This window comes from Urocitellus parryii, chromosome 1 (assembly GCF_045843805.1).
Source record: "Urocitellus parryii isolate mUroPar1 chromosome 1, mUroPar1.hap1, whole genome shotgun sequence".
Taxonomy (NCBI): Eukaryota; Metazoa; Chordata; class Mammalia; order Rodentia; family Sciuridae; genus Urocitellus; species Urocitellus parryii.
The window spans coordinates 137,763,943-137,783,673 of NC_135531.1; the positions used below are offsets into that span (position 1 = coordinate 137,763,943).

At 34.2% G+C, this 19,731-nt stretch overlaps 1 protein-coding gene across 2 annotated transcripts in view; it reads left to right on the forward strand.

Moving 5' to 3' along the window:
• Positions 1-19,731, forward strand: part of Fnip1 (folliculin interacting protein 1) — a 101,661-nt gene that overhangs the window by 69,361 nt on the left and 12,569 nt on the right. The window contains exons 10-14 of one of the 2 annotated variants that reach the window (XM_026400139.2): positions 268-469; positions 6,700-6,785; positions 14,089-14,235; positions 15,239-15,408; positions 18,267-19,680. In XM_026400139.2, the coding sequence (XP_026255924.2) occupies positions 268-469; positions 6,700-6,785; positions 14,089-14,235; positions 15,239-15,408; positions 18,267-19,680 (2,019 nt within the window). The remainder of the gene's footprint in view (positions 1-267; positions 470-6,699; positions 6,786-14,088; positions 14,236-15,238; positions 15,409-18,266; positions 19,681-19,731) is intronic. The other variant, XM_026400140.2, reaches the window with a different exon arrangement.

Consider the following 19,731-nt stretch of genomic DNA (forward strand, 5'->3'; position numbering starts at 1 on the left):
CTTAATTATGAATTGGATCATGTGCTTCTTTAGGGACATCTAATTGGACAAAAATATTTCCAGCCTGAAACTATAGTAAAACTTCTTATCAAAACTTAAGCATGAAAGGATAGCCAATGTATTTCTCAAGAGACATAAAATTTATATGAAATTTTAGATTTATTTGATAAAAAATTCAGAAGATCTTTAATTTGCCTGCATTTAATTATCAAGAAGATTGAGTTGCAAATTTAATTACTTTTTTAAATAAAAAAATTTATTTTTAAGGTCTGTAGAAGAAAGCTTTAATCTATCAGATGAAAGCTGTGGCCCTAACCCAGGAATTGTGAGGAAAAAGAAGATTGCAATTGGGGTAATCTTTTCGTTATCCAAAGATGAAGATGAAAATAACAAATTTAATGAATTCTTTTTTTCACATTTTCCTCTCTTTGAAAGCCACATGAACAAATTAAAGAGTGCAATAGAACAGGTAAGTAGTTCTTTATATCTGACAAAATATTTATTTTTATCATTTATTATTCTGATTAATCATTTGGCAAAAAAATTAAAAGCCACTTTGCAGATGCCTTACAAAATACTCTTGAAGATGGAAGTAAGATACAACCTTTTTGAAGAAGCTTACTGTCTAATAGAAGGTCTATTCTATTATTCCTTTAGAAACTAAATTTTTGAGGACCTATAATGTAGCAGAACTATTCTAGTAACTGAAGAAAACTTGTAAAGAAAGCACCACTCCTGACCTTATGAGATAGCAAAATAAATGAATATGGTTTTTTGTAGATGGTAGTAAGTGCTGTAAAGAAAAGAAGAAAATAAGGCATGTAAGAGAAAGGTACATAAGGCATGTTCTATGGAAGAATCACCAACTTTTATAGGCAAGTCAATAAGTCCACTCATAAAATGAAATAATAGATAAGGGGTATATGAAATAGGAGATATGAGGAGTATGAACTAGAGTGGTCAAGGAGAATATGTTTGAAGCAGGAGCAAAGACCCTTTGGCAGGAGTGATTGTGATGCTTAACCAGCATTAAGGATGCCAAAGTGGGTTAAAGTAGGATCAGATCATGTAGGGCTTTATAGGATTCCACTGAAAGAGTGGAATTTACTAATTTATTGGCATTTACTAAGAAGGATGGGAGAACACTGGAATAGAGAAATGACATTATTTACAGGATCATTCTTACTGCTGGTGGAGAACAGGTTTCTATGAACAAAGGTGGATGTTGTGGGAGTAGTTAGGAGGCCATTGCAACAATCTGAGTGAGAGATGATGAACACTGAAACCAATTTAGTAATGGAATTGGTGAGAAGTCGTTAGATTCTGAATGTATTGAAAATACAGCCGATATGATTAGCTGATGGATGAAATTAAAATGTGAGAGAAAGAGCAGTATACCACTTATGGTAATTTTGAAATACTATTTGAATTGAAAAGTTGGGATTTAATAGGTTAAAGGTTACTTTTTTAGTGTTTTCATGTTTTAGTGCTTTGACCATTCTGTAACCTGAAGTGTACACTGTTAATACTTATAGTTGTCTGAATATTTCTTCATGTTTAATATCTCACTTTTCTAATTAAGGGTAAAAGATAAAACTAAGTGTATTTGTATAAATGAATGGGACTTTACAAGTTCTATAGTAGTTTAGTGATAGGATTTAGTGAACTATAAATCATCCAAAAATGTTATCGTTTAGGTTCGGTTATCAAATTATGCCCTTTTTTTTTCTAAATTAAAAGCTGTGAATTATCTGAGTTCTTAAGCAGTACCTCTTTTTGAGATCTGTAATGTAATTTTTAAATGTGATATGATTGCCTGGTACTGTGGCACATGCCTATAATCCCAGTAGCTCGGGAGGCTAAAGAGGGGGGATCGAAAGTTCAAAGCCAGCCTCAGCAAAAAGCAGGGTGCTAAAACTCAGTGAGACCCTCTGTCTAAAAAAAAATACAAAATAGGGCTGGGAATGTGGCTCAGTTTGTTGAGTGCCACTGAGTTCAATCCCCAGTGCCGAAGCCAAGTGCCAATGACTCGGCTTGGCACAGAATCACGAGCCACCACACAGCTCTGTAGGTTCAAACAGCAATTCTTTATTCCGGATCTCACACCAGCCTCCACACACGTTCAGGGGCAGTCTCGTTCTGCCGCACACTTCACCTACTCCACGAGGCTTTTTCCAAAATCCCATTTGAATCTCACGAGAACTCAACGGGAACAAGCAACAGGAACACCCTAATCCCAGCAGCAATAATCTTCAACCTCAACTTCCCTAAAACCCATATTCTTAAACCGGGAAACGCCTTAAACCGGGAACACCCTAAGCCCAAGGACCGGGATACTTCCTCAAACCTGCAGGATACTTCCTCAAACCTGGATCCACCCTCGATCACCTTGAGCAGGGTCATCTTTCTCAAACACACAAGCAAGGTCGCAGCAAATTTCCAAGGCAAGTCCATTTAACATGGGGTACACTGGCAAGGATTACGATGCGTCAATACCTACTTGGTAATGGCCCTCAGCATCTCCCCCCTTCTGATTAATTAAACAACAAGCAATGTGGCTTAGGACCGTGCCTGGTAGGTTGTCCAATTCAACATGTGGTTCTTACCCGTCATGGGAGAGCTGACCTTTGGGCGTCAACTTCCTGTCTTAGGTTGAATCCACTGCAACCAGATCAACCCGTCACTGACTACCGGTCCAGCATTCAGCCATGCTTGTGGATAGGCCTAAGCACCAGTGGGGGGGTGAGGTTCTTGCCTCACCTCTGTTGGCCCCCAAATTTTAGACCATCACTAGTAGAAGGGAGGAAGACACAGAAATGCCAGGACACCAAGCCAATTGACGGCTCCTTTGGAAAAATTGCGTCACTGGTGACACCATCAGCAAAGATGCCAGCATTACCACAATTAACATGGGGTGCGCTGGCAAGGAAATTGCATCACTGGTGACACCATCAGCAAAAATATGCCAGCAGTACCACAATTCGCTGCACCAGACAATAGTTCACAATGCATGCAACTGATATATAATCCAGGCAAGTTCTGCAGGCAGTTCAAAGTGGAAGAGTCTATCAATATGTCCATTTCCTCCCAAAGTAAATCAAGTCCTTGATTGAGCATTACTTGTTGAGTTATATTCATTGATGCATCAGTTTATACAGTTTACTGTGATCATAGAAGCTGTAGTTTGGTTTTCTTAGTCTTCACAGGCACTGGGATGGAGATGGGAATTCTGGCAATGATGTTAAAGAGACATTATCCTGAACAGAATTATTAAATATAATGAAAAGGAAAAGTGAAAGTAAACAAACAGATCTGTTAATCACTTTTAAAAACAATAGCAAGCAAACAGATCTGTTAACCACCTTTGAAAACAATCATTAACAGCTGTTTACCTAATTTAGATTAAACCACTTAAATCACGTGAATAAAAAAAAAAAAATTCGGATCCATTTTTTTCATGAGCGCTCCTCAAATAAAAATATGGACATACACACATACTGACATGCAACACAAAACAGTACACACATAACATACAACACATAAGACAATAATAAGTAAAGGCCTTGTAGCTATACCTAAGTGAAATCTCCATTGCAATGTTTAAAAACTCCACAGTCAAAAAATAAAACACAGTCAAAAAACAAAACTGATCAGAAAAACATTAACCTAGGTTTGTATGAGCTCAAAAAATAAAATAGAACTTTATGATGTGGGAAAAATGCAATAATAAAATAGATATTGAAAAAAGCACCGTGGTTAATCACTGTCGCAGATGTAAGAATAGCCAAACTGGAGCTCTGGATATCAGCTGTTATGGATTTCAGTCAAATCATCTTCTTTTTCTGTAGAAATTGCTTTAGTTAGTGTCTCTGGAATCCAAATCGGCTGCTGTTCTCCCTGTAGAAACACAAAAATAAAACCCCGACTCCAGACAAACACTGGGTCAGGAGCTTTCCATTGTCCTGTTAGAATATCTTTCCAAAGTACCTTAGGCTTATGTACATTTTTCGGATACATATGTCTTTCCGCAGCACTAAGTCCTGATGAATCCAAATTTAGAAAGTTTAGAGTAAAAAGGGTTATTTTAAGTTTATCTTTGGGGGATATATACCCCTTTCCAATTCCCTCTTTTTGCTTTAATAAGTACATTTTAATAGTTTGATGAGCAAAGCAATCTTTTTTTCCGCCAAGAAGGTATCTCGACCACCTTCAATTTAACCTTTTAAAGCCTTTCATTTATCATGTATACTGTACTTTTAAATGTACTTTTTCACCACCTACAGCTTTACTCTTTTAAATGAGGCTTATATTCTGTTTAAATCGCTAAATGTTAGTTTACATGGCTGCCCTTCAACCAAAGGCTCTTTTTTACTCCATTGAGAAGCTTTGTCTCAATCTGCCATGTACAAATATCTTTTTCTTCTTTCTTCCTTTCTTAAGCTTTTAAAGTAAGTCTAGTTTCCTCAAAATCTTTTTAAATGGCATTTGATAACTTTTTACTTTACCACACAAAAATTATCTCATCTAGAAACATTTCTTTTTCCTTTAACCTTTTATATTAAAATATATTTCCACATCTTAAATATTTTTATATCTCTTTTCTAGCTATTAACCCTTTTTATAAATTCACATTCTGAAACAACCCTTATAAAATTACTCCACTTTAATAAGATGAAATACTTTCATGTTTTTTAAGGTACTATTATGCTGTAATTGAAACCCAACTGAAACTTCTTATACTATTTGTATATAAATTACACATGATAGAATCTTAACACTCAGTAACCTTGTTTCAGCAAAGACACAGACCAAAGCAATATTAAACCTTTTTCCATTTACCAATTTATGCAAACACACATAATGTTTAAATATATTACCTTATGGAACTTAATAAGTAAAGAGTACTTGATTTCATATTTAGTGGTTGATATTTTAACACTTTAGCTTGGTAATTAATCAGATGTCTGTAAAAACCAAGATCTTAGACAAGCGTAATAAACAGAACTAGCCATCTCTTTCTTGTTGAAGAAAAATCCTTCTACAGGATACCATGATGGTCCCATTGATATACTTAATAACTCGTCTTTAAAAAGCCATGGGCCACATTTTTGTATTATATCAACATATGTCCTAGCTGTTCTTGGTCTCACTGGGGTGCCTCCTTCCTCTAACAATTTCTCTTCCTTGGAGGCGAACAACTTCAAACCTTGAGTCAACCGTTTTCCCCAGTTTGCCTGAGAAAGTTCTAGGAACAGGCAACTTGAAATAAAAACAAAATAAATCACAACAAGAACACATTGTTTTTTGAAATGGTCACCCATTTTTTTGCTCTCCCTCAGGGGCGAGCAATTTACTCACCTCCAAATTTCAGATGTTCCGCGTACGGGCCACCAAATGCCGAAGCCAAGTGCCAATGACTCGGCTTGGCACAGAATCACGAGCCACCACACAGCTCTGTAGGTTCAAACAGCAATTCTTTATTCCGGATCTCACACCAGCCTCCACACACGTTCAGGGGCAGTCTCGTTCTGCCGCACACTTCACCTACTCCACGAGGCTTTTTCCAAAATCCCATTTGAATCTCACGAGAACTCAACGGGAACAAGCAACAGGAACACCCTAATCCCAGCAGCAATAATCTTCAACCTCAACTTCCCTAAAACCCATATTCTTAAACCGGGAAACGCCTTAAACCGGGAACACCCTAAGCCCAAGGTGCGTCAATACCTACTTGGTAATGGCCCTCAGCACCCCAGTACCCAAAGAGAAAAAAAATATGATTAAAGAAGACGACTTAATTCTAGCACAAGAATATTTACTTCTTTATAAATTGTGAGTTTCTTAGCTGTGTGAAGAAACAAACTTACTTTCATCCTATGAAACTTGATCTCTGTGCTGAAGTCATTTAACCTTCTAAATTAAAAAAAGAAGGAAATTTGTAATTACATAAATAATGCAGAATTAAATTCTCTTTGAAAAAGTAAAAACTTGCGAAGTTTTTTTTAACTCCGTATCCTAATCTACATCTCATTATTGTCTACCTTAAGGCTTTCCAACTTAAGCTCATTGTGTCTTTTAAGAAAGCAAATATTTCTAATAACTTTAGATATATTTCAGGAGAAATTTTACATTTCTGATATTTAAAAAAGCTTTAACAGAAGCTGTGAAATTATCTGTGAAATGCAAGAGTTAAATCTTGAGCTACTATTAATCAGTTATCATTAAGTCTTATTTTGTTTAGGAAAAAACATTGTTCTTCTGTAACCCAGAGATTGTGGACATCAGTTTTCTTTGTGTGTTGATATTCTGCAGTTTGATAATTAAAATAAGAGATCTAGGGAGGTGGGGTTGTGGCTCAGTGGTAGAGTGCTTGCCTAGCATTCATGAGGCACTGGGTTTGATCCTCAACACCATCTAGAAATAAAAAATAAAGATATTATGTCCACCTAAAACTAAAAGATAATTATTAAAAATATTTTAAAAGAGTTCTAACAGTTGAAGATTTTGAATTTTGACATAATAATTAATGACTAAAGGTACAAATGAAAAAGCTATTATAAATGGGTTTATCTTTTTTATTTCTTTCCAGGTTGAAATGTTGGTAGAGTGTTGTATAAATACATGACTTTTTCTGTCTTTTTTTTCCATGTTTTGACCACGATTGGCATAAGAACTAACTATGTAATGATTGTTTTCAAGGCTATGAAAATGAGCCGGAGATCAGCTGATGCCAGTCAGAGAAGTTTGGCATATAATCGGATAGTTGATGCCCTGAATGAATTCAGGTATATATTTCCCAGTTTTAATAATACAGAATTGTTTCATAGTATACCCAGGAAGATATTTCTTTTTCTAATTTGTTCTAATAGAATTTAGTTTTTGAAATATTTTTTATCCCATAGTTAAAGGAGGGTGGTTGGGATCAAAGCACGTTTTGTAGTCTTCAGTGGTACAGTTTTTAGTACTGGACTATTTGACAAAGTATGTATGACCAGAAAATGCATTGTTTTAAGCAGAAGTATGCTTTGTTCTGTAACTAGTGATAGTAATCAAATGTTCTTTGATATAAATTTTCCATGAATACAAGTGGATATAAGCAGAATGAATTTTATGTTCTGTTGCTTGGTCTTTTCTCTAGATATGGCACAGTGACTAGGATTTCTTCTAATATATTTTCTGGCTCAGTTAAATTGTACCTGAAGCCCCAACATGAGGCTGCATATATGTGACAAGCAAAAATATTACAAATGAGCTTTAAATTCAGAATCACAATAAATGACTGTGTGTCTCAACATGAAGAAATTAATTTTAAGTCTACTTCATCATCTCAGTCTTATTTTCTTTAGATTGGAGAGAAAGAGAGCATAGTACAGAGAGTAAGAGCTTAGGCTTTAGAATTGACTGACTTGTGTTCTCACACAGCTCTGCCATTTACTACCTTCAGTGACCTGGGGCAACTCCACTAACATGTTCATGTTTTTTTTAAAAAAAGTAAAGAAAAGTTTAAAACAGGCAAATTCAATTAATAGTCTAGTAGATTGTTTTAAATATCAAACAACATGCATGTTACTGACAGCACTGAGAAAGGCATTAGTGGCACCACTTTTTTCTCTGGTAAACATAACCTACAGCATTGCTTCCCTAACTATAGTTATTCACATCATACTTTCATAATTTTCCCAAGTCTATTTATCATCTATCATTTTAATTTAATGTTTCTCTTTAAATTGTCCCTCTTTTATACCTAGGTAAATTTATTTTAAATGAAACTTTATTACTCTAAATGGAGAATCAATATCCTTTGCCATAAGCTAACTATAAAATGAACTACTAAAGTAAATTCAAGCCAGGCATGGTGGCACACACCTGTAATCCCAGTAGTCCAGGAGGCTGAGGCAGGAGGATCACAAGTTCCAAAGCAGTCCTCAGCAATAGTGAGGCTTAAGCAACTCAGTGAGACCCTGTTTCTAAATAAAATACAAAATAGGGCTGTAGTTGTGGCCTATGGGTCTAGTGCCCCTGAATTCAATCCCTAATACCAAAAAAAAAAAAAAAGTAAATTCATAATAACACATTGAAAATGTGTTCCATACCAGAGGGTTTGTAATCCATTTACCTCATTTTCAAAGAAACTGATCACATATTTTTGTTGTTGTTGACAATTGTGGAGTCCCTTATTGGGGCAGGGACTTTCTGGATTGTTAAGTGGCCCATCACATATTAAAATGAGAGGCTGTTTTTACTTGTGACACTGCTGTATTGCTGTGTTGAAAGTGTGTAGGCACGCCATATTTATAACTTTTTTTTCTAAATGGAGGTGAACAAGGAGTGGTGAATTTAAATGGAAAAAGTTTTCTTTATGGGTATTGTATAATAATCAATTATTAAACTCCGTTATTGAAGAGAAAATTGTCTAATCATTGTTTAATTCACCATAATTTTGGGGATAAAAGACATTTAAAGTGAGTTTAAAATCTTGATTTTTTGTATAGTAACTTAAGTGATCAGGAGAAATGTAGAAAAACACATAGAATTTGATTGCAAGCCCTATTATTTATGTTTGGTTTTGGAAGGAAATAATTTGCATAGACAAAACTATATTAGAGCACTGGGATTGTGGCTCAGTGGGTGGAGCACTTGCCTAGCACCTGTGAGGCACTAGGTTCCATCCTTAGCACCACATAAAAATAAATACATAAAATAAAGTTATTTTTAAAAATCATATTAGAGATGATATTTCTGCTCTTCTACCACTAAGCTACATCCCTAACCCTTTTACATATATATCAATTTTATTCTAACATCATCATTTTAGGCTTTTTTTTTTTTCCTGGTATTGAGGATTGAACCCATGGGTATTTTACTATTGAGCTATATCCCCAAGCTCTTTTAATCTTTAATTTTGAGACAGGGTCTCATTAAGTTGCTCATTGACATATTGCTGAGGCTAGTCTTGGCAATTCTTCTGCTCAGCCCAATTTTTATGATTTTATTTAAATTATTTTGTTACTTCATTTGCACTGAAATTCTCATGTTTTCAGCCATTCTTTTTGCTTATTTGCCTAAAACAATCCTTTTTAGAAATTTTTGAATATTACATTTTGTAATATTACAAAGTATTGAATTTTTGCCCTTGCACTGGGAGCTCAGTTAAGCATTCGTTTTTTAAAATTTTATTTATTTTATTTTTTTTATTGGTTGTTCAAAACATTACAAAGCTCTTGACATATCACATTTCATACATTAGATTCAAGTGGGTTATGAACTCCTATTTTTACCCCAAATACAGATTGCAGAATCACATCGGTTACATATCCACATTTTTACATAATGCCCTATTAGTAACTGTTGTATTCTGCTACCTTTCCTATCCTCTACTATCCTCCCTCCCCTCCCCTCCCATCTTCTCTCTCTACCCCAACTACTGTAATTCATTTCTCTCCTTGTTTTTTTTCCCATTCCCCTCACAACCTCTTATATGTAATTTTGTATAACAATGAGGGTCTCCCTCCATTTCCATGCAATTTCCCTTTTCTCTCCCTTTCCCTCCCACCTCATGTCTCTGTTTAATGTTAATCTTTTCCTCATGCTCTTCCTCCCTGCTCTGTTCTTAGTTGCTCTCATTATATCAAAGAAGACATTTGGTATTTGTTTTTTAGGGATTGGCTAGCTTCATTAAGCATAATCTACTCTAGTGCCATCCATTTCCCTGCAATTACATAATTTGAGACCAGATGCTCAATACAAACAGGAAGGAAATGATTCAGATAAATACAATAACCCTGAAACTTAGAGCAACAGGAAGCATATTTAGTTAATACTGTTGCCTGACAAAAACTAACATTTTTACTTAGACTTTACACATATCAAAGAAGACTAAATCATGTCTATAATTACTTTCTAAATAAAAGTCTTTTATTCTCTGGGCACTGAATGGGAAAAACAAGAGGACAGTTGCCTGAAAGTATTTGCCTTTCTTATCCTTGAGGTATAGGGCTCAAAAATTAGGATGGAAGAAACATTTAGAAGAAATTATTACTTATACATCATTAATGATAACATAGTGTTGTATATAGTAAGAAGCAATATTGTGTAATTAATTTCTTTGCATTCTTGGCACTTATTTTACTTAGGGTCACAGTATATATTTAACGCTTAAAGCACCAAAACAAAGATCCTCAGTAGACTGTTATTCCAATGTTAGTGGACTGGCTCTGGCTGTAGACTTAGAGTAGACAGCACTATACTAAAGAAACTTACAGAAATTTCTTAAGTGATAATTTTCTTAAATAAATTTCTTAAGTTTATTTACACAGCTTTTTTTTAAATCAAAAAGTACATGCACATAGTTAAGAAACAAAAAACCTATAACATTTGAAAGTTCTAATAATGATAAATAAACTGTATTCAACCTTTGACATTCTCCCATTCTTACTTCCCAGAAACATTCTCTTTATTTGTGCTTACATTTTAATTTAAATTTGTTTAATTGATTAATGAATATCATAAATTACCTATATTTATAGAATACCATGTGATCTTTTGATACATTGTGTAATGTCTTAAATCAGTATAAACATAGTATTTTCTTAAACATTTATCATTTCTTTATGAGGAAAATATTCAACATATTTTCTTATATTTAAATATATATACACAGACTTCGGTGTAGTGGTACATGCCTGTAGTCACAGCTGTTTGGGAGGCTGAGACAGTAGGATTGTTTTGAGTCCAGGAGGTCAAGGTCAGCATAGGCAACATAGTGAAACTCCTCAAAATTTTAAAAATATATAGTACTTTATCAATAGTCACTCTACTCTGCAATAGCACACAATAACAGAACTTATTCTTTCCATCTAACTGTAACTTAGTACCCATTTATCAACCTTTTCCATCCTCCTCACCCCTACTTTCCCCAGCTTCTAGTAATCACTCTTCTACTCTGAACTTATGTGAAATCATTGTTTATAAAATTTACATGTAAGTGAGATCATGTACGTGGTTCTTGTCATTCTGTGCCTGGCTTATTTCACTTAACATAATGATCTCCAGTTTTGTCCATGTTGTTGCAGATGTCAGGATTTCATCCTTTTTATGTCTGAATAGTATTCCTTTTTGTGTATGTAGCAGAAATATTCTCTTTTAACTCTCAGTTATTCTATTATCTATCTCTGTATTATTAAATAGTATATTTTATGATATTTCTTGATTTATCAATTTTAGATCATTTTATTTTCTGCCATAATACATGGATTCATATTATCCCTTAGTCCTTTATCTTCTTGTAAGTTAAGCGCTATTCTTCAACTTTGGTAAGTTTTCTAGGTTGTTGTTGTTTTTTTTTTTTTTTAATCACTTATTTTCTTCTAATTTTTCTATCTGAACTTCTTTTTTTTTTTTTTTTTAAGAATGTAGCATTTTTGGATTGCTCTTTTATTCCTCTTTAATGTTTTTCTACTCATTTTCTGAATGTGTTATTTTTATATTTGTTTTTCTGTCCCTTTTATGGTTTTTAATTAAACTTTAGTGCTTATTTTTAATTAAACTTTGTGTGCTTATTTTCAGGTAATCTTTCTCTGTGGAAAAAGATTTTTTTTCATTATTTCTGTTTCCTTCAGATTCATTTTATATGTGAGAGTATATATGCATGCTTGCTTTCTTTTTTTTTTTTTTTTTTTTGCCTCTGTTTCCTTGCAAGCTTTCTTTAAATATCAGTGTTGTTTGATTGCCCGGTCATATTTTGTGAGTGGGATACTAGACAGTATTTGGGAGTTCTGTGTAAAATAGACTTTGGAGTGGAGACCTTCACTTTAGGAGATTGTTTCTTAAACTCCATGAAGGAACATATTTTTTTCCTAATCTTTCCCCGTCCCAGAATGAAATTTTGGTACTAAAAAATACACATTCTATTGGCTGGGATTGTGGCTTAGTAGTAGAGCACTTGCCTAGCACATGTGAGGCACTGGGTTCAATTCTCAGTACCACATAATAAATGAATAAATAAATAAATAATAAAATAAAGGCATCATTGTTATCTACAATTTAAAAAATTATTAAAAAATGCTCTATTTCTGTTTATACTCATAAACATTCAAACATCAGGAAGTTTTTCAGAGAGATCATTCCACTGGACTATTGCTACATTTGCTTCCCTATCCGTAGTCATTCTGTAGGTAAATGAAATGGAGGTACAGGTCACCAACCATTTATACACCTTGAATTAAACTCTTCATTTTCAGTTAATCTGTCTTAACTCTTGGCCTCTCCTTCACCTGCATTTGTGAGTCCTGATCCCCTTTTTGTCTTAGTGGGAAAAAATAAGCTACTCCTTGCCCATTCTCCTTCTGTGAGACTGTAATCTATAGCTCCCTCCACTTTGCTACTTTATTCACCATTCCAATGTGTTTTGTTATTTTTAATTTTCTCTAATGAAAATTATCTTTTGATGTTATTTGCTGTAGTGGTTTATCTGCTTTTAAATCCTTAATTAGTGTTCATTTGGAGCCTTGGAACTGAAAGAGCATAATTATTTGCAGTTTTCTCTCCTATTTGATTGATTAAGATAAGCATTTTATATATTCCTAATTTGTATTCTATTCATTTTTCTCTATGAAATACCTCAAATTCTTATTTTAAAAAATTCTTATTATAAAAAATCCTATTTAATCTTATTTAAAGTACCTTTAGGCTAAGCACAGTGGTACATGTATGTAATCCCAGTGGCGCAGGAGGCTGAGGCAGGAGGATTGTGGGTTCAAAGCCGGCCTCAGCAACTAAGCGAGGCCCTAAGCAACTTAGCAAGACCCTGTCTCTAAATAAAATATAAAAAGGGGTTAGAAATGTTAAGCACCCCTGAGTACCAAATCCTGGTACCAAAAAAAAAAAAATCCTTTAATTTTTATTTAAGTTCTTAGTTTTGATTTTATGCCCTGCCAAGAACTTACTAGTCTATATTTGTTATTTCTGTCCATTGTAATATAATGTTCATATTAGTGAAAGGTTCAATAAAACTTGTATAGGCAAGTAGGAGTTCGTTCCTTCCTTCCTTTCTTCCTTTCTTTTTTTTTTTTTTTTTTGATTCTAGGTATTAGAGAACTAATTTGAAATGCATAATAACAGAATTTTTTTTGGAAGTTTCAAAAATTGCTAGAGCTGTATTGTCCATTATACTCTGAGCCTTTAGCCATATGTGGCTAATTAAATTAAATTAAAAATTTCATTACTTAGTCATATGACTGACATTTCTAGTGTTTATAAACTACATGTAGCTGATAGCTACCACTGCAGATTTAGAGCATTCTCATCATTGACGAAAGTTCTGTTAGACAGCATTGTTCTAAAAAGTAGAAGGTAGGATATATTGTTCTGTAGTTTCTCCAAGTCTTACAAGGTTCTAAGCCTCAAGTTTTGCATAGTTGTTTTTTCTGTTCAGTACATAGGACTTGGTTGAATAAATATTGATATAAAAGGAAAAAAACTTGCCTATTTGAATATATTTTGAAGTGTTTAGGATATAATACAAGTCATAAGAATAACTATTGTCTAAATTAATCCAAGAAACAGCTAAGAAAACAGCATATTAATTGTTCAGTAATATTTCTTAATGTTGATTCAGGGGAAAACTACAGAAGGTTGAGAATTATAAAACATAGCATGTATGTATAGAGTCAGTATTCTTCAGACTTATATACTAAAGAGCATCAAAATGTTATAGGTTTGAGTGGGTGGATGGATAAGCTGCTACCCTATCAGAATTTTTTTTGCATATGTTATTAATGATTTACAATATGCTTAAGTGCAGCATGAACTTTAGAAATGTAGAGCTTGATGGGGCTTTAAAAATTGTCCAGCTCTGTCTTTTCATCTTACAGGTAGGTAGAAGACGCTGATGTAACATTTATGTCCAAAATATATTTTCTGTGCTACCATGCTGATGACAAAGAACAAAAGACTTGGTTCATTGACTTTTTTCAAAAGCTTTAATAATCTATGTATAAGTTCTAAGCTGGTAACTTCAAGATTATGCAATTTGGGGAACCATAAAATTTCACAATTCCAATGAATTTCATAATGGGTCTTTCTTTTTAGAACAACAATTTGTAATCTTTACACAATGCCACGAATTGGAGAGCCCGTGTGGCTTACAATGATGTCGGGGACTCCAGAAAAGAACCAGCTTTGTCATCGATTCATGAAGGAGTTCACCTTTTTAATGGAAAATGCTTCCAAAAATCAGTATGACTTGCTTTATTTGTTTATATATGTATATTTGTTATTTACTATAACTAGATATCTAGAGTGTGAGCAAATCCAGTTTCAGAACTGGGATGATGATTTATTGTTTTCATAATTATTTCATATTATTAGTAATTAAAACAGTACTCTCAAAATAATTAAACAATAGAGTATGGAAGAGTGCTGCAAAACCTTGTGAATGAAGAATAGAAAAAATGTCTTAAATTATGTGTTAAAACTCCTGACATCTCACAGAATATTCTGAGGCTTCCTGTTTGTGAATTGTATTCATTTTTTTAAAAATACTTTTTTAGTTGTAGTTGGACACAACACCTTTTTATTTTATTTATTTTTATAAATAAATCCTCAGCAGTGCTGAGGATTGAACCCAGCGCTTCCCACATGCTAGGGGGGTGCTCTACCACTGAGCCACAATCCTAGTCCCATGTATGCGTTTATGATACCTTCATAGGAGAGGTTTAAAAATACTTATGAAGCGCTAGGATTACAGTGATACATTTTAAATGTGATAAATTATCGTACTGTTTTCTTTGAACTATTCACCAAGTCCTCATAATTCGTATGAGTAATTCAGATGTTTTTATTCTCTTTAATGGTAGACAAAGTTTTCTTAGTACTATCCTTCATTTTTCTCATTCAGTAATTTAGAAATCTAAGGACCTGCTGGTTTGAACTAAGCAGATTAATACTCAAAAGAATCTATAGTTTTTCAAATAAAATGGCATCCTTGTTTTGTAATTATGATCCAAATAACTTATGAATGTTCTCTTTATTTTAAAGATTTTCTTTAATTTGTTTCCCAGGAATAGATTTATTACTTTTTCATGCTGGTGGTGTACCTATCCTTTAGTCTCTTCCCTTCCTTTTTTAATGCTATTTGGCCATGAAAATGTGTGCTCTTTTTGCTTATTCTGTCAAAATGTTTTACCTAAGGTTTCATGAAGGTAGATTAGAATCTGATAGGGATGTGTTTTGTTTTTAGATTCTTGCCAGCTCTCATAACTGCAGTTTTGACCAATCATCTTGCCTGGGTTCCAACAGTCATGCCAAATGGACAACCACCTATTAAAATATTTTTAGAAAAACATTCCTCTCAGAGCGTGGACATGTTAGCAAAGACTCATCCATATAATCCACTCTGGGCACAGCTGGGTATGTAACCTGAAACTCTTACACCATGTATTATACTTAGACTTTTATGTAACTATCTGGAATTACTTTATAAGAAGAAAATAGTAAAATCCTCTCTTTTACTCCCTTAATTCTAAAGCATCTCTTCTGCTTTTGTCCTTATATGTCTGTTAAATTGTCCTATCATGTTAAGCCTGTTATCGTTCCTCAAAACTAGAGAACCACAGGTAAAGCAAGAGTTGCAGACTGATGGCTGTTTTACTAGTACTTCAGGGTCTTCAGAGTGTTATGCATTTTCACACTTTTGTCTAGAAAGAATTAACCAACTAAGTCACCTGTGATAGCTAGAATACATCTAGTTGAGAAGCAGTTCGTTGAGATTTCTATTGTTCCACTTTTTGTTTGGTTACCATTTTGGAAAATGTTCTTTCTTAGTATTAGGCATTACTAAATAAGTGGGGAATATAAGAAAGTGGATGATTGATAAGTTCTGGGGTGAAAAAACATGCTACACTCCATAAAGTCGGGCGTACCACTTTTGAACCATATTTTTCTTATTAAAAAATTGGGGATAGTACATACTTCAAACAGTTATGAAAATTAGATGAGATAATACATGTAAAGTACTTCAGACAGTGTCTGGTAAACATAGCTATTACATCTACTCTATTCTGTTTCCGTTAGATGGAGAATGGAAGATAAGTTGAGAACATTTGGTGACTTGGTTGAAACTTCCTATAGGTTTCTCTGGTGATTGAGCTTGCCAGGCAGGTTGGCATGTAGCTTATTATCTCATGGTAATCAGCCTCCTTTCCTCCTTCTCTACCTGTTGCTTTATTGAGTTACAGTTTACATAGAGTAAATGAATACCTAAAGTATATAATTGACATGTGTCTCTGTGTTAATGTATTCATATACCTCTGACATCATCCCCATAATCAAAATGCTGAAAATATCTATCACTTCCAAAGGATTTCTCATGCCCTCTTGTAATTTCTTCCTCTTTTTCCTTTTTATTCTCCTCATTCCACCCTTTCCCCCCATCCTTAGGTCTGATTTCTTTTACTATAAATTAGCTCATTTTCTGTTATAATATGTACTTTTTTTGGTCAGACTTATTTCATTCAACATAATTAAGAATCACTTCTATGTTCTATGTATTAATACTTATTTTAATGCTGTGTAATATTTTTATATGAATAGTAATTATTTTTAAAAACAAGTAATTAGCATTTTAAAATTGGGACATTTCAAATTTATTTTCAATTCTGCAGTCGTTTTTTTCCGTGTTTTTAAATTGGTGCACTGTAGTTGTACATAATGATGGGATTTGCTATTACATATTCATACATGCACAGAAAAATTAAACATTTTTTTTTTTGTACTGGGGACTGAACCCACAATTCGGCAAAGAGCACTGGAGGGTATAAGGACAAGTAATAATTTGGTCTTGTCTTTATACCCTCCAGTGCTCTTTGGACAAGTAATAATTTGGTCTTTGCCTTCAAAAAGTTGATCATATTTAGGGCTGGGGTTGTGGCTCAGGTAGAGTGCTTGCCTAGCATGCTTGAGGCACTGGGTTCGATCCCCAACACCACATTAAAAAACTAAGCAACATAAAGCTATTGTGTCCATTTACAACTAAACATTGTTCAAAAACGTTGATAATGTTTAAAACTGTAGCTAATATATATCCAGACAAGAATGACAATTCAAAGAGGAAATATAAATGCCCAGTGTGAGTACAATAAGAGGAGCTTACTTCTTTCAGTGACAATATCTAATTGAGAAGCTCTGGACTATCAGAGATAGGGAACAGTAAGTACATTGCATGAGTGAAAGGAGTTTTGGTGTTAAAAGTGCAGAGCATATTCAGTGGTCCATTTTAAGTGAGATTTTGGATTCAAAAGATGGAAAGAAAATTAAGAAGTATAACTGGAAAAGTAAAGTGGCACCAGTTGTGAAAGACTCACTTGCTGTGCCAAATTGTTTGAATTTTTAGTCATTAGTGAAAATTTTGGATTTAGTTTGGAACAATGGCATTGTAATATTTGAGCCAGTATTTTAGTCAGAGGATAAAACTTACCATAATGCCATCTGGAGCATACATTCATTTGAGACCCATTAATGTTTGTTTCTTTAAAAAATATGGAGTTTTTATAAAGTAAAAATAGAGGTTTTTAAATGTGTATACTGACAACTTAACAAAAATTGAATTAAATTTATTAAATTTGTGTTCTCCATTTTTAAGTTGTTTTGCACACAGATTCCAGGTTTAATTTTGAATTATTGCATAAATATAGGAATGTGTGTTGTGATTATTCGAGCTCTATTCCTTGCCAACACTGCTCCCTTCCTCTTCTTGATCTCCAGCAGATATTGTGCTTTCCATTTTTTCTATGTTGGACATAGCTTATAGAATCCTTATATATGAACTACTTCAGCCAGTACTTCTCCTAGATCCTGGCATAGCGAATATGCCTAATAAATGTGACTCTTTGAAGTTTCAAAATCACAGCAACTCTTAAAGCAAGAAGTTTTTAATTCCTTCATTCACCTTTCTCTTTGGTTATAACCATTTACCCTACTCTCCTGAATACTCACTCCTCTTTTAAATAACTAACAGTAAATTTTACCACTACTCATTCAATAAGAGTAGTTTTCTTGGGCTGGGGTTGTGGCTCAGTGGTAGAGCGCTCACCTAGCACTTGTGAGGCCCTGGGTTCAATCCTCAGCACTACGTAAAAACAAATAAACAAAATAAAGGTATTGTGTACAACTAAAAAATAAATATTAAAAAAGAGTAGTTTTCTCATAATTGAAAATAGCTTCCTTAGCTGTGTGTAGAGGATATTTCCATTAACATTTTTCTATTACAGGGGACTTGTATGGTGCTATTGGCTCTCCTGTACGGCTAGCAAGGACTGTGGTAGTTGGCAAACGACAAGATATGGTCCAGAGGCTACTTTATTTTCTTACTTACTTTATAAGATGCTCTGAACTTCAAGAAACCCATCTTTTAGAAAATGGAGAAGATGAAGCCATTGTTATGCCAGGCACAGTGATTACTACCACTTTAGAGAAAGGTGAAATAGAAGAATCAGAGTATGTGCTTATCACAATGCATAGAAACAAAAGCAGTTTGCTCTTTAAAGAGTCTGAAGAGACAAGAACTTCTAATTGTAACTGTAAATACTGTAGTCATCCACTCCTTGGGCAAAATTCAGAAAATGTGTCACAACAAGAGAAAGAAGATATTCCAAACAAGGAACTGCTAGGAATTTCAGATGAATGCCGAATAATTTCTCCTTCTGACTGCCAAGAAGAAAATACTGTTGATGTTAAACAGTATAGAGATAAATTAAGAACTTGCCTTGACACCAAGTTAGAGACTGTTGTTTGCACAGGATCTGCTCTGGTAGACAAATGTGTATTGTCAGAAACAGACTTAGAGCCAACAGAGGAAACATGGCAGAGTAAGGAATTACTGGATCCAGATAATCACACAGGCAAAGTAATGAGATCCACAGGAATAGTTGTGGAAAAGAAACCTCCAGATAAGACTGTGCCTGCTACATTTTCTTGTGAGGCCATCCAGACAAAGGTTACATTTCTGATTGGGGATTCTATGTCACCTGATTCAGATACTGAACTCAGGAGTCAGGCTGTGGTGGATCAGATTACTAGGCATCACACCAAACCATTGAAGAAAGACAGAGGGGCTAATGATTTACATCAAGAAACTAAACAACCAAACAAGGACCAATCTGTAGAGTCTGATTTACAAAGCCTGCTTTCTGGAGAGCCCTGTGAACTTCCCTGTTGGAGTCCTTCAGATCCAGAAAGCCTGAGCTTATTTGATGAATATTTTAATGATGATTCAATTGAAACCAGGACTATTGATGATGTTCCAGTTAAAACAAGTACAGACAGTAAAGAACACTGCTGTATGTTAGAGTTTTCAAAAAGATTGTGTGCAAAAAATAGCAAACAGAACAATGAACTTTGTAAATGTATAGAAACAATTCACCAAGATTCGTGTAAAACCTGCTTTCCTCAGCAGGACCAAAGAGATACACTCTCCATTCTTGTCCCCCATGGGGATAAAGAGAGTTCAGAGAAAAAAAATGCTGTAGGAACTGAATGGGACATTCCAAGAAATGAAAGTTCAGATAGTGCCCTTGGGGATAGTGAAAGTGAAGATACAGGTCATGATATGCCGAGACAAGTCAGCAGTTACTATGGAGGAGAGCAAGAAGATTGGGCAGAAGAGGATGAGATACCTTTTCCTGGGTTAGTAAAAACTTTTTCACCTATAATTGGCCTTGTATATATACCATATAT